The 14,697-nt window shown below is 39.2% G+C and overlaps 1 protein-coding gene across 2 annotated transcripts in view; it reads left to right on the forward strand.

Annotated features, from left to right (window-relative positions):
• The window catches only part of KCNT2 (potassium sodium-activated channel subfamily T member 2), a 194,412-nt gene that overhangs the window by 92,919 nt on the left and 86,796 nt on the right, over positions 1–14,697 (forward strand). For both annotated transcript variants that reach the window (XM_024576037.4, XM_024576038.4), the window contains exons 9-12: positions 9,061–9,241; positions 10,403–10,567; positions 12,342–12,478; positions 13,301–13,364. In XM_024576037.4, the coding sequence (XP_024431805.1) occupies positions 9,061–9,241; positions 10,403–10,567; positions 12,342–12,478; positions 13,301–13,364 (547 nt within the window). The remainder of the gene's footprint in view (positions 1–9,060; positions 9,242–10,402; positions 10,568–12,341; positions 12,479–13,300; positions 13,365–14,697) is intronic.

Here is a 14,697-nt window from a genome sequence, read left to right on the forward strand (position 1 = left end):
ATTTTAAGTAGAGATCGAGTAAAAAGGCTGCCATTATGGCAAAGTACTTTCTGTTGATAAACATGGCATTTTGATACCACATTTGTATTTATTGTCTATTTTTTACATTTATTTTTTATTGAATTTTTCCATTGCCATCTATCCCCCTTATACCTGCCCCCTGCTATCACTACATTTTAAAATGTTGGATTCGAGTAAATGATTATGTAAAAATAAGAAAGTAATTTTCATGGCGTACAATGAGAAGCAACATATTAAGCTCAATGTTCTCTTTTGTTTTGAATGGCTCATTAAATTTGGACCATTCCAGAAAAAAATAAAATAAAGGTTCATTTTGTGCCTTATTTGATTTCCAGAAATTGTCCGCTAGAGACCGAATATTTGGGATTAACTTTGGTATGGGGCATTAAGGAAAAAGATATTTCTGTGGAACCATGTTAAATGAATAAAATCAGCTTACATCCGCCAATATTTTTTTCTTGTCACTTCACATTTTACATGGGCAAGGACATAAAAACTGAGCCTTTACCTACTAATTTCTTGATAGTGAAAAAAGAACTCCAATGCTAAATTGCACCTTTTCTGACGAGAATTGGTACATATACAGATTCTATTTTGCTTTTACCTACTCCATATAAACATATCTTTAAATATATAAAGGGAATGAATGGTGTGTAAAGCTAATATTGTTGGCTTTGCTCCTCACTTTTGAGAACTGAATCAGAATAGTTTAAACAAAGTCAAGAAGAAGACAATGGGAATTGCAGAGAGGCAAGACCTCACCACTGAGAACGTGGTTGAGGTCTGGATGGAGATGCTTTGTGCATCCGTTACTCCCTCTGCTCAGAGCTGCAGCTTCACTTGGATGAGGGGCAGGGGCAGCGTCTTATAGGTGGTTTGTCAGCCTGGGGTCTGGTGTGAGGACAGTCGGTACTCGGGGCGGGGAAAAGCAACTACCTGGTGTGCCCACAGACATTTATTAACAAGCTCATCACAACTCAAGTTAGATCACGTCCTTCATTCTCTCACCTGAAATTTTTCCTTTGTGTCTACAGTATTCAGGATAATACAAATTCCATGATGTGTATATAAAGTAATTCATGACCTGTCCCTGGTACTTCCCTTGCCTCATCTTCCTTATTAGTCTTCCTCTAAATGCTCGACTGTAGCCACACTGAACCAGAGTCGTGTTTTCCACAGCCGAACTTTTAATGCAAAATTCTACTATATCTGCTTTGCACCAGGAGAAGTTACATTGCCCACGACTTGAATTTGAAGCTTTCCTACTGAATACCTTTTTTAAAGGAACCTAACAGTTAGGAAGAGAAAGTGCAAATAAAGAAGAAAGCAGAATAGGTACTGCGCTTTGTTTGTTCGTTGGCATGTTTTGGGAAGTTAAATCTTTAAGGGGGGGGAGGGAATATGGTGCTGAGATGTACTGACCTTATTCTACTCTTCTGTTACTGGGAATAAAGCAAGGGCGTGCTTAGTAGGGATCTCCGATAATCGCGGTGGGACCCAAAAAGTGAGTATAAGTTACTCCCAATATTAAAGTCTGGAAACTTTACATGAAGAATCACTCACATGTACATGAAGGTTATGAGCACGTGTGTGCACATGGGCATGCCTACACACCATGCGCGCACACATACTTCACAGATGCATGTGCACACGCACGCATATACACTCAGTTTATGCGTGCCTGTCCTCCTCTATAGCATACTGAATGCTGTCGTTTCTCAGCGGTCGGTCCTTGCCCCTTTCATTTCAGTTTATATTTTCCTCCCAGGGATATGTCGTGTACTTTAGCTATCTTTTTTTGTAATCCCGTAAGTATTCCAGGAGAGTATGGTGTACATGTCTGTGTACGTTGAGACCTAGGGATGGCTGACAAGCCTTGAAGGACCCCCATCAGGGACCCCGGACCAGGCTGTCAGCAGTTCCAAGCATCAATGCCTGCGTCTCAGCTCTTACAGGGTAACATAAGGGAAATGAGAAATATTTCTGAGACATGTGGTTGGCAAGAAGGTGCTGTTTGGTTATTTCCATTCTTGCATAATCAGAGGATGAGGGTCTGGTGAGCGCAGGAGCCTAACCCCTTAGAGACGCGGCACCTCAGGTCTACACATCTGAGGATGCTGTCATCTGATTCCACAAGACCTGGAGTGGAACCTGCCCTTCCTACATCAGTACTTTTTCCTTGTAAGCAACGGACCCTTGTTCAGTGTGTTTGTTGTTAATGCAGAGAAAGACAGAGGACAGGGACCTTTTGATCTTACAGAACAGGGACTAATAAGCATTTTACGTGGAAGAATTTGGTCTAACAAGAGCTGATCTCATGGGAGATGGGTCAGGCCACAGCCCCCACTTCCTGTTTACGTTGCAGGTTACAGGTGGACAGCAAAAAGAACCTGGCAGTGTGACCATTCACATTGTCTTAAACCAGATTCTATGACTTTAACTGCATCCTTTATAGCCTCTAACTCTTCCTCTGACATTTCCTGTTACAGGCCTCATACTACATATGTACAAAAGCTAATTCATCGTATTTCCTCCTTGAAGTGTCCACATCTGGGAAACATCAACCATTGTCCCTTCTTTGGGCCAATCTCCCCCAAATCAGAATCATTCTTTATACCTGTTCTGTCACCCAATATAGAGTCGACACATTCCATGGATTTCGCCTCCTAAATATCTTGCAAATCTGCCCACTCCCATCCCTCTCAGTTGCCACCTCATTGGTCGAAATGATCACAACATCCTTAGAGCGACTGCCGTGCAACTGGTATACCATGTCCGCTCTGGCTCCATCCCGAGCCATTTATGTCATGGCAACCGAAGTGACATTTGAGAAATATAAACACCATGTGTTACCACTTGCTCAATGTTCAAGATTTCCTGTATGTCTTGGGATGTACACCAAACCTTTTAATAGGCTCTAAATTCCCAGTACAGTCAGGATTCTCCCCATCTTTCATTCTCATCTCAGACTGCTGATGTCCTTCCTCTGCTCAGAAGTCCTCTACTTTTTTTTTCTGATTTTCTCCATCACGCTAACTTCCCTGCTCCCTCTCCCTTCTGTGTAGAGTGAAGTCTGCCCTATCCTTTTCATACTAATGTGAATGTCACTTTTTCATTGATGCCTGACCCACCGGAACCCATTATAATAGGAAACCATAGCACTGAGGGGCTTTCCTTGTATATTTATATATTTTTACTTCAGACATCATTTTCTATCTCTTCCTCTAGATTCGAAGCCCCATCAAGGAAGCAGTCTTACTGGTTTTGTGAAGCCATTACCCCCCAGTACCTAGTACTGTGCTTGACATAGGTGAACAAAAAAATTCAAAACTTTTTCAAATGCCAATGATCTACAATAGAGCAAAAATAAAATTACAAGTACTATATTGAAGATTCAGGAAAGAAAAAACCCTAACAGTTTTCCAAAGAAGCAAAAAGTAATTAATTAAATTACTTTTAATTAAAAGTAATTAACATTACTTTAAAAAATTAATTAACATGAATATAAGGTGATTAAGTTATACGTCTTTATTAACTGCCTTATTCATGTTGCTTTGTTTTAAAATAATGGAAATAATTGTAATACTTTTGATGGTGATATAGGTCCTCATTTTTCTCAGTAATGTTTTAATTTCTTAATATTGGCGTTTCCTCGGGTGAGAGTTTAAAGGAGAGAACATCGTTCTGATTTTACTTGATTCTTGACTTCACCATGTTATCTCTTTTGATTGTAATGATTTTGCCTCCTTATTTTACCTGGTTTAATCTATTTTCATCATTTCTTTTATCTTACTGCCTTATTTTTTTATTTGTCTACTTTTCCCCCAATTTGCAGTGGAAAATACCTCCTGTGTTAAGACACAGTACACATTTCTTAGTAGATTGATATGGGTGAATATGAGTATATGCTCAGTTCCGCATATACCCTGAGGAGCACAAACAGAACAAAATATGATGTGATTGTAAGTTTCATCCTTCTCACCATGCACAGTGGCATCAAGGAAAATTCGGCTTCCATCTGGATGCGTTACAATAGTCATGCCCATGGGCTGATGAATCTATGAGAGATTTTCCAAGATCGTTCAGCAGATGTTTTTTATTTTGTTTCAATCAATTAATGGTGAAAGGAGATGAAATGCAATAAACCCATTGAATGTAATTTTGTGAGAAGAAATATATTCTGTAGGACTGGCGAGGGACAATGTGCAGTCGGTTTATTTGGAGCACTGGAGACAATAACGAACTCTTAGCCGTCTGTCAATGATGCTGTGGTCTTAGATGACCTCTCTCGTGTTGTGGTGGATCTTTACTCACTGGGTGAGTAAAAGAATCAAAAAGTGGGTTTTAAAATCTGTACATTACGATGGTAGCTCTTCTAAGTGGAGGGATATTTTGTTAAAATGAGGCTAAAGAAATACATTTCACTTTATAGGCGTCCTTTTATTTCTAAGGATAATATGAAATTAAATGCTTGGTATTTTTACATATATATCATGGCTGTATGGATTTAGTGCAAAAGGGGCCATAATTCTTTTAAAATAAATGTTATGATTTCTGCATGTGTTAGCATAGTTTCTTTAACTGAAATTATCTTTTGCGACATTTAACAGTATTGCAGTTAACAAAAAAAACAGTAGAATTCAACTTTTTAAAATGAGATACTGTTTGGAGTCTTCCTTTCCATATGGCATGCTCATTTTGGTGGTCCCCATTTTAAATAATTGCAGTGTTTATGAAGAAGCTGTTCTCTTCTCCTCGCTTCTTTGTGAGCAGGGACAAGAAGCTGCTTCGGTGCTGGTCCGGCGTTCAGTGGGGCTGCTGTGGGGCCGTCTTTATAAACTGCACTTTGTTAAATGTGGTCGAAGTTCAGATTTGCAGGAAGTCAGATTTGTAGGAAGTCAGTAAACACCAGAGAATGATGAGCAACGCATAACGATTCTTCTGAATCTCTGGGCGTAACAGTCGGTCATTCCAAAAGGCGTACGTATGGGGTTTTAGGCAATATTAAATTGAGATGAAGGGTACAGGTGGCATTTTAAAACTATATCTTTTCATTTCCATTGAAAAATAAATAAAACTTCAGGGCCTGACAGTTCCACGGTTCAATTTCTTCAGGGGACAGTTAATCCGGCGCAGTGTGATCTAGGGCATGGGCAAAGGTAAAATGGTATCCATGTCACCTAATAATTAAACTAAACTGTGATTCCAACAAACTCTGACAAAGCACAAAGTAGGAGCTAATGTTCTCATCGTTCAGTTCATAAAACCCTAATCCTCTGAGATACTCTGTCCAAACTAAGAACTTTGGCAGCTATGTGCGGTTAATCCTATAAAAATTCCACTCTTAGAACTGTGATAAACACACACTCGTTAAAAATATCTGAAAAGTCTTTGCTAAATAAAATATGCTTAACTCAGAGTTGCAGAATGTATTTGACGGCAGAACTTAGTGTCTGGTTAACATCTTCTGCCAAATTGGCTTTTCAAGGAACATATATTGAGAGATGGAACTACAGAGCAGATCCCTTTAAAAAGATGGATGTAAAACTCCTATAGCAATACATTGCCAATACAAATCAAAAGTGCATTTTCATTAAAAACAAAACAAATATTAAACAAGGAGAAAAAAAAACTGAACTAAATAGTAATTACCTCAAAGGTAGATAGGAGTGTGTTGATATTATTAAATTCTCATTTACATATTTATTATTTGTCTTGTAATACGTGCATATTATTACTTTTGGAATTAAAAATATTAGATCTGTAACAAAGTTACCACCAAGTAGGGTTTACTCTAGGAGTGTAGGAATGCCTTATTATAGGTATATGCATATTAATAAAATACTTTGTCACATTGGATTGAATGTAGGAACGATAGATTCAGCATATCCAAAAATGAAATAATTCTTACCCCTCCCTACATCAAAACTTGTCTAATATTCCTGACTTGTGTCATTATTATTTGTTGACTTTATCCCCTGATATCTGTAGGTCATACGGGAAGATCAACAAATACTAACTGAAAACCAAATGAAACGTGACCCCTCTCCCGAGCCGTACTTGTTTCAAATGCTTCTACTTATTTAGTCAGTCTGCTATCCTCATGGATCATATGAGGTGATCTGAATTCCCGAGAACATGTCTCTACGCTTCTAGCGTACGTTGGTGATTATCAAGTTCTGGGTATGCGTTTAAGGTCACGTTTGACTAGCTGGCGTCTCGCCCTCTGGCTTGCGTGGTATAAGTACACGCCCACACTGAGGTAGGAAGACCTCAAAGTACCAGGCTGTCAAATTCCTACAGGGTTTGAGTTCTGTGACAGTAATCTTTAAGACAAACATTGTCTCCATGGGCATTCAGGTAAAAGGGAATTGCGTTAAGGCAGAAATGGGAAAGTGAAATAGTTTGAAAGTCCACTTTAAGCTCAGTATTGTGAAATCAGCCACAATCACGCCAGCAACAAAGTATGTGCATGGAGGGTGTTCTGTGTCCCCAAAAATGCACGGAATGTCTAAAAAAAGCAGATATATTTCATTAATAACAACTGTCATAAAATAAAAAAAATCCCTAAGTTACATTAAATAGCTGTTTAAATGATAAGGTGAAGTGTAAGTATCTATGTAAAATAATATAAAAAGATAAATTCTATTGGTGTTTTCCCCCCAAATTTACTATTTTAACATTTAAATCTTAAAATATTACCATATAATGGTATACTTAGTAGTTACCTATGTCAGTGGATTACATAATTATAAATATATGTATGTATGATATACGTATATGCAGTTTTTTATACAATTACAATGGAAATTCTTTCATTCAAGCAATCTCAGGGACAAGCAGCTCTTTTTATAATGAGTCACTGGCCTGATATTGACATTTTTCCCAACTTCCTTACCAAGAATTGGTTGTCAGTTTCGGTAAGTGACGGCAGTGAACTCTCTCCAAAGGTCGGCTAATGTCATCAGGACTGGTCTTTGTGAACAGTTAAAGATTATGGGTGTACATTGCAAATTGCCTAACCCTTCTCTCTGCCCCGCTCCCAGCCTGTCCGTATCTCCACAGCAGCTGAGGCTTGCAGGCTCCGTAGAAGATTGGACAAGGTTATAGCGACTCGTTCGTGGCTACTGTTGCCACTAATAACTGTTAGTAAATCCACAGGAAAGAGGACCAGACACACGACTTCCTCACAGTCCCCGAGTCTGTTGTCAGGTGGAAAACAAAGGCTTTGCCATCTTTTTGTGCAGATATTGGATCCTTACATTTGACTCATTTTTGCGCTTTGCTTTCTTTCCTGCAGGGCTGGATTATAAATAACAAAATTGCTCCTGGAGTTGTTGAGTGTTACTATGTGTCTGGCGTTTCACATCATAACCACATGAAATTAATAGTACATTTAATTTTCTGTGGAGGAGCAGAAAGTTTGAAAAGCTTAAGAAATTACATTAGTTAGCATTCCTCAGGTTATAAGTTAAATGCTTGATTGTTAATTTGTGATGCTGTTATTGGCAGAAGTATTACAAAGCAAGGTCAAAATCATGCACTTTAGGAGTAGACAGATGGGTGTCACACTCATGCATGGCCAACAGAGAGCGCATGCTTGGCACTAATACACCCGTAGGGGATGGATTTGCACAAATAGAGACAACTCAGGGTGTCCAACCCGCAGCCCATGGGCTGCATGCCGCCCAGGTTGGCTGTGAATGTGGGCCAACACCAAATCGGAAGTGTGCTTAAAACATGATGAGGTTGTTTTGTGATTTCATGTCTCAATGTATTTAATGTTTGGCCCAAGACATCTCTTCTCCTTCCGATGTGGCCCGGAGATGCCAAACAGTTGAACACCCCTGCATGATACTAGGTTACTCATTTTTCATTATAAAATATTTAAGTAAAAATTCTTAGCACCTTTTGATTTTATAGCAAACATTTTTTTATTTGACACTTACAGGTATTTTTACAAGAGAGGAATTATAAGAAAGTTATATTTACTTGCTACTTTTCATTTCAGACTCAATCACTACAAATGAATCTGAGCAACTTTTATGCCTACTAACTAAACAAACAATTAAATAGAGGACATGGTGTGGTTGGTTAATTATTTTCTGTTTTAAATTGCGGTACATTATTTAAAATGTTTAGACAGGGGATACAGGTTAATCAACAAAAATATTGTTACAATTAGATATCTACTACAATCAAGCATTTAAAGTCAGTTTAAATATTACTGCTCAGTCACAAAACAATATTAGTTTTCATTAGTACAAAATTTAAAGATAACAGAATGCTTACTAATATCCACCAGCTATAATTATTTATTTTAAATTCGACCTTAGTAAATTCTTCTGCTACTTGCAATTCAGGATATCACTTAAATAGTTTAACTGAAAAGATGCATCTCCTTTAAAATAAGACAAAATGGGATATTTTGACTATGAATGTGCTGTATGTCAGCACATTCTTGGATTTAGTTGATTGGAAAATGTGCCCATCATGAAAATCACTTCTGGGTACAGACACAAAATATCAATTAACTGAAATTCATCAGTTATGGTCAGGGAGAAGAGGCGGTTTTCATTTAATAGTGACTCTGAGGACATCTGTGAATGAAGTAAGATAGCAATCTATATTAAAATGGATTATAATCACGAAATAGCTTCAAATCCTCGTGTGGCATGTTGCAGTTCTAGGAAAAATAGCTAATACATGAGAGAAACAATGTTTATGCATGATGCAAATCAAGGGTGTTTCAGCGCTAAAACCGTCTTAGCCTCAAGCCTTGTATAACAGAGCAGCGATAAACTACGTACCCACCTATCCTGAAGGTATATATGTATTTTTTACTTCAAAATAAAACTTTATCTGGTTAATGTAGAAAGAACTTAATAATTATGTTTTCCTGAGGGAGGATGTACAATATCAGATCCCAACGATCAAATGTCTTTTATGAAATGCGCTTGAACTTTCAAACACTCAAGGGCGAGAAGTGAGGTGCCCCCGCGGACACTTTTTCATCATAATGCACCCTTGTGTCTGCAGCATTTGCGGGATCCAGCATCTGGAGCGAATAGGCAAGAAGCTGAACCTCTTCGACTCCCTGTATTTCTGCATCGTGACCTTTTCTACGGTGGGCTTTGGGGACGTCACCCCGGAAACATGGCCCTCCAAGCTCTTCGTGGTGGCTATGATCTGCGTCGCACTTGTGGTTCTGCCCATTCAGGTACACATCGCCGTGGCGGACCGTCTGGAAATGGGGGGGGGCTTATAAAGCCACGTGTTGAATAAAAAATACAGGGCGGTACTTTAATATCTTACATGCTATTATTGTATGTAGTCAACGCATTAAAATTGTCTCAGAAAAGAATCTCTTCATTATATTAGACACTGAGGGTTTTTCCCCTGCACTCAAGTCATGGTTCCCATCTCATTTCAACTTTTCAAGAGGTTTCTTTTGAATATCGGGCATTTGTCTATGATAGGAGCATAGGATGATGCAGTTTTTAATCAGAAATGATAGATAGATCAAGGAAAGAAACTTGTGAAGGGTTGATTTCCCTGGACTCTTGTAGTCTAAAAGCCAAACATCTTAATGAGTAAAAACTGATCGCATGTATTAGTCAACTAAAATAAAACCTGAAGAGGATATAGAACTGCTATGTAGCATTTGGGGAGTGGATAAGGTACTCGCAAAGGGAGAGAGATATAAAATGAGGCATAAGATACATCGATACAATCTCTTGATGGTTCCTACAAAGGAGCTTTGGGTGAGTATGGGTGGGCCGGTTCGGAACAGGAAGTGGCAAATACAAACCTAACCTGTACACTCCACCGCAAACCTTGGCCACCGGCTCTCTCTAAACACACTTCGTGTAGGTATAAAAATGATCTTCCCACGGCTGCCCAGTCCTCCCGTGTCCCTCCCCTACTCTCTCCCCAACACCCGAGGCTTCCCCCAGCCACTGCACAGCTGGGATATGGCCCTCTGGGTTGCTGCCGTGAGGTTACCGGAATGCACGAGATTTGGGGCAACCCTGACAGAGGCATGTGGAAGAAATGCTGAGGAGACTCTTCTCTTTGACTCGGCGTGTGGCGTGTCACAGCTGCATACTCTACTCGAAGCCGAGGCCCAAACCTTAATGTCCTGCCATGATATCATAGGAAAACTGATGAGTATGTTTCCTTAGAGCCACCGGGAGCCCCTGGGTGGCACAGAGACCCCCACAGCATCGCGGGACAGGTGCTGTGGAAGAGGGCACTGGTAGTCTCGGTCCTGGCGAGCGCCGTGTAAGGAATTGAGCGTGCCTCCCAAACAAGGATGGGTGGCACTGATTTTTGTTTTCATGTCCTGTGTTTTCTCTTTATGTGTGAAAAATTTCTCCAGTTTGAACAGCTGGCCTATCTGTGGATGGAGAGGCAAAAATCAGGGGGAAATTACAGTCGACACAGAGCCCAAACGGAAAAGCATGTGGTTCTTTGTGTCAGCTCACTGAAGATTGACTTACTCATGGATTTTTTAAATGAATTCTATGCTCATCCAAGGCTGCAGGTACATTTTGTTATGTTGTGCATTATACCGGATCCCAGCTACTAATACACAGTCAATGTCCATTTGAGAAAGTGTAAATGAGGAACTATAAATATAACCAGGAACATAGAAAAAATGCTGAAGGAATACACGGTATTTTAGTTTCCTTCTGTACCTACACTAAAAGACAGGTGGAATTATGTTAATGCTACCAAGAAAGGTTTCTCTGAATTAAAATGACTGACATTTTTCTCCCTGGGGTAATGCGGAAATAATATTTTTATGAAACAGTGAAATTAAACATAAAATATAATAAAACAATGAACAAATCATTTCAATATCATCTGCTCACTTTAACCTGTCAGTTTTACCAAGTGTTGCCGGTTCAGACATGGAAGTCTGGAAGTTCTGTTCTTTCCTTTTGTTTCCCGGAGGACAACTAGGTCAACTTTAGAGTTGCAATAAATGACCAAAAATGGGACAGTCACTAGTTGAATTAAAAACATGGATTCAGAAAATTCTCTTCATTTGTCGATGCAGATAAAATGCTCACATAACTTTTTTACTTGCCACAGTACTGGGCCAACGTAAAGGAGGTAATAGTTGCTGCTTAAAGCACTAAGTTCCGTCCAAACAGCAGAGAACTACTTGAATATCTTGTTTTTCTTCCATGAATTTGTGCCACAAAGTTGGATGATCCTGAGGTCAAAACAGTACTGAGTATATCTAATTATCTCTCTTTCAAATAGACTTTTTTCATCAATGCTTCGAAGAGCTTTTAAATACAATTTTTATATGAAAAAATCTTATTTATAAGTGATACCTGAGTTATGTAATACATTCTTTTGCTTTCATATAAATTAACTTGGATTTTTTGGAGAAGCCCCATATTTAGTTGTTGGGTTTTTTATTTTCATATTAAATACCTTCAGATTTTATTTTAATATTAAATAACTTTATAACCTATAAAGAAAATCTATTTGGAGGAAAATTCTGATCCCTGGTAACTTACTGATATTATTCTAAAATCAATATGGAGAATTCTTAAAACTCTAAAAAAGTTCACTAGATATATTTTTTATTTATTTATATTAAAAAAAAACATTTTTTTATTGTTATTCGATTACAGTTGCCTGCATTTTCTCCCCACCCCCCTAGTGATAAATGACCAGTGCTTACCAGAGAACAGTAATCCCTGTGGATCAGTTGTTTTAAAGCGTCTTCTCACGAATACCACCGTTATATTTTCTCCAAAGGACCATTATTTTGAAATATTTGATCTCACACTCGTTATTACTTCGTCAGCCTTATCAATATTTTGATAAATCCTTATCCATTCAGATATCAGAAAATTTCCAATACTACCCATGCATACTACCAAATGATGTAAATCACCATCAGTTTTTATTCTAAAAGTAAATGTTTGAAGTATGAGTTTATGCCTAAGCTTTTTAGCCTGACATGTTACGTATATTTTAGAATTAGCCTAAAGATGAACAATTCAGAGACTAGAAGTGTGTGCTGACTATAAGCATGAATCGCCTCCTCTTCATAGTACTAACGAGATTTAAAAAGGCCAGGACGGAAGTATTGATTTATGAGATTTATCCATCTCGGTTTTGTTTATTAGAGTCTTGTTTTTTAATGTAGGGTTATAGATGCGTACTTATGTTTACTATCCAGACTTCCCTTCTAGTCCGTCATCTTTCAGGACGCTGTTCGACATTCCACGTGCCTATTTAGCATAAAAGCGAGCAGCACCGGTTCTCTTCCGCTGTCCTCTTTGTTCGCACAGGATTATTACGTGGTGATTTTGTGTCCTACGGAAATGGACGTGCAGGTGCGGAGGGTGCTGCAGATCCCGATGTGGTCACAGAGGGTCATCTACCTTCAAGGCTCAGCCCTGAAAGACCAGGATCTGCTGAGAGCAAAGTAGGTACCTGCACGCCCCCCCCCCACTCCAATCGTTTTCCATCTGACGGTGCTTGGTATCATTTCCCTCCTCCAAATTTTTCCCTTGTTCAGTGTTGCGAGGCGAGCTGCAGTACGTTGGGATGCAGAGTTTTGCCTGAGTCCCAGCGCCGGTCAACTGGAAAGGCTAAAAATAGGAAATCAGTGTGTTTGCCCCAGTTTCTCCGTGCGAGGGTGGGCAGAGATCGTATCCACACGCCACAGTCACCGTGGTGTGCGTGGCTTGCTCGGCTGTTGTCGATGAGCTGGAGATGTCAGGGAGGCAGGGCGTCTGCAAAACCACCTCCATGGTTTCAGAAGCCAGAGGAGATTCCTAGCAGAGGTGACTTTGCTTGGTGTTTGCTGTTGCTTTTAAAGGTTTAAATATATCTTCACATGTACCCTGGAGTTGTAAGGATGTACAATAAAACCACTTTTTACCATAGGCGGACTGATAAGAAAAGAGTTAAGTTCCTATGACATCTTATCAACATGGTAACAGAATGACATTGAGGGAAAGTATTATTCAAGGTCGTGCACTATACGAAAATATATAATAAAAATCACAACATGACTTTTTTACTACTGCCATTATAAACTATGGAGCTATAAAGCCAGTTCAACAATGATCTTATTTATAGCCAAAAGCAGTCGTGACCTTGAAATCCAACTTTCATTTCAGTGAAAGAAGACTCAGAGTTCACATTTAGTTGGTGTGCCTGGGACTACACACTGAAACCCTGTTTTTCAGACAACATCAGGCCTTTCAGTGTGCGATTACGTTGTTTTTCTCTCCGCATTCAGGATGGACGACGCCGAGGCCTGTTTTATTCTGAGCAGCCGCTGTGAAGTGGATCGAACATCCTCTGTGAGTCTCTCAAATCTCTGCTAGGAATTGTTTTCTTTCCACCTGCACAGATTTAAAAAAAAATTTTTTTAATTATTTTTAATCTTTCAGCACTAAATACTGATGACAATAAAATTTTCCTAAAAAGAAGTATCTTGAAACTATCTTTGCCATATTGCAAGTTTAGTGGGCTCACAGACAGTGTCAACAAAGGTTTTTTGAAGTAGTTTGTACTAATACTTGGGGTTTCTGTTGATCAGAATAAAATCAGTCATGTATATATATAAACAAGACCATATTGTATTTCATATCCCTTATGCTATGTGATTTTGTTAAAATGGTCTTGGTTTTCTCAAGTTACAGACAAGGCGGCTGGGCCAGGGAATCTGCATTAGAATCAGTTGAGAAATTAGTAAAATCCAGGCGTTCACGAAAACTCTGTTCAGACTATATGGGCTGGGGATCGAAATATGTGTCCTTTAAAAACATCCCAGGTGCTTTTCAACCACATCTCAACTTGGTAACCTTTGGCTTATGTGACCTTTATGATGTATATTTAAGCCTAAATTTCTATAAATGTTTAATTAAATGGTAGTTTATCAAATTATAACTTCTTAATTTTATCATTTTAACTTTATTAAGTATAAGAAATGCTTTATCATTTTGGTGAATAGGTACTGCTAACTTGGGCTTCCTCGCCAATGAGTCCATCTCTGGTCATATCTGGAGTCTACAGACAAATGAGTCCTTGGTGACTTCCACAGTGACTGGGACAAGGCAAAATATGTGTGGCTCTTTCAGGACGTGCAAGAGGCTTCCCTTTTACGTTAATTTAGGACTGTAAGGCCTTCATGTGGGAAGGTATTCTGTGGTCCTCACCCCCTGGCCTGAACTTCTTACTCCCGTTTCCATGACTGTTTAACCTGGGTCATTGTGTACCCTGTGTTCCTAAGCGGTAACTCTGTGTTGGAACACTTGCAGTATCCCAGTATCTGTAATGTTTTTGAGTTACAAAGGAATCACTAGGAAACCCATGCGTAAGAGCTTTTTGTAAGAGCTTTTTTTTTTTTTTTTTTAAGGATTTTATTTATCTATTTTAGAGAGGGGGGAAGGGAAAGAGAAGAGAGGGAGAGAAATGTCAGTGTGTGGTTGCCTCTCACACACCCCCTGCTGGGGACCAGGCCTGCATCCCAGGTGTGTGCCCTGCCTAGGAATCAAACCGGTGACCCTTTGGTTCGCAGTCCCGTGCTTAATCCACTAAGCTACACCAGCCATGACCTAAAGTCTTTTAGAGTACGCTTGACAATGTGGACCTGGGGACTTCCAGGTAGCCTGTACATTCCATCACACCTGA

The sequence above is a fragment of the Desmodus rotundus genome, chromosome 10 (assembly GCF_022682495.2).
Source record: "Desmodus rotundus isolate HL8 chromosome 10, HLdesRot8A.1, whole genome shotgun sequence".
NCBI lineage: Eukaryota > Metazoa > Chordata > Mammalia > Chiroptera > Phyllostomidae > Desmodus > Desmodus rotundus.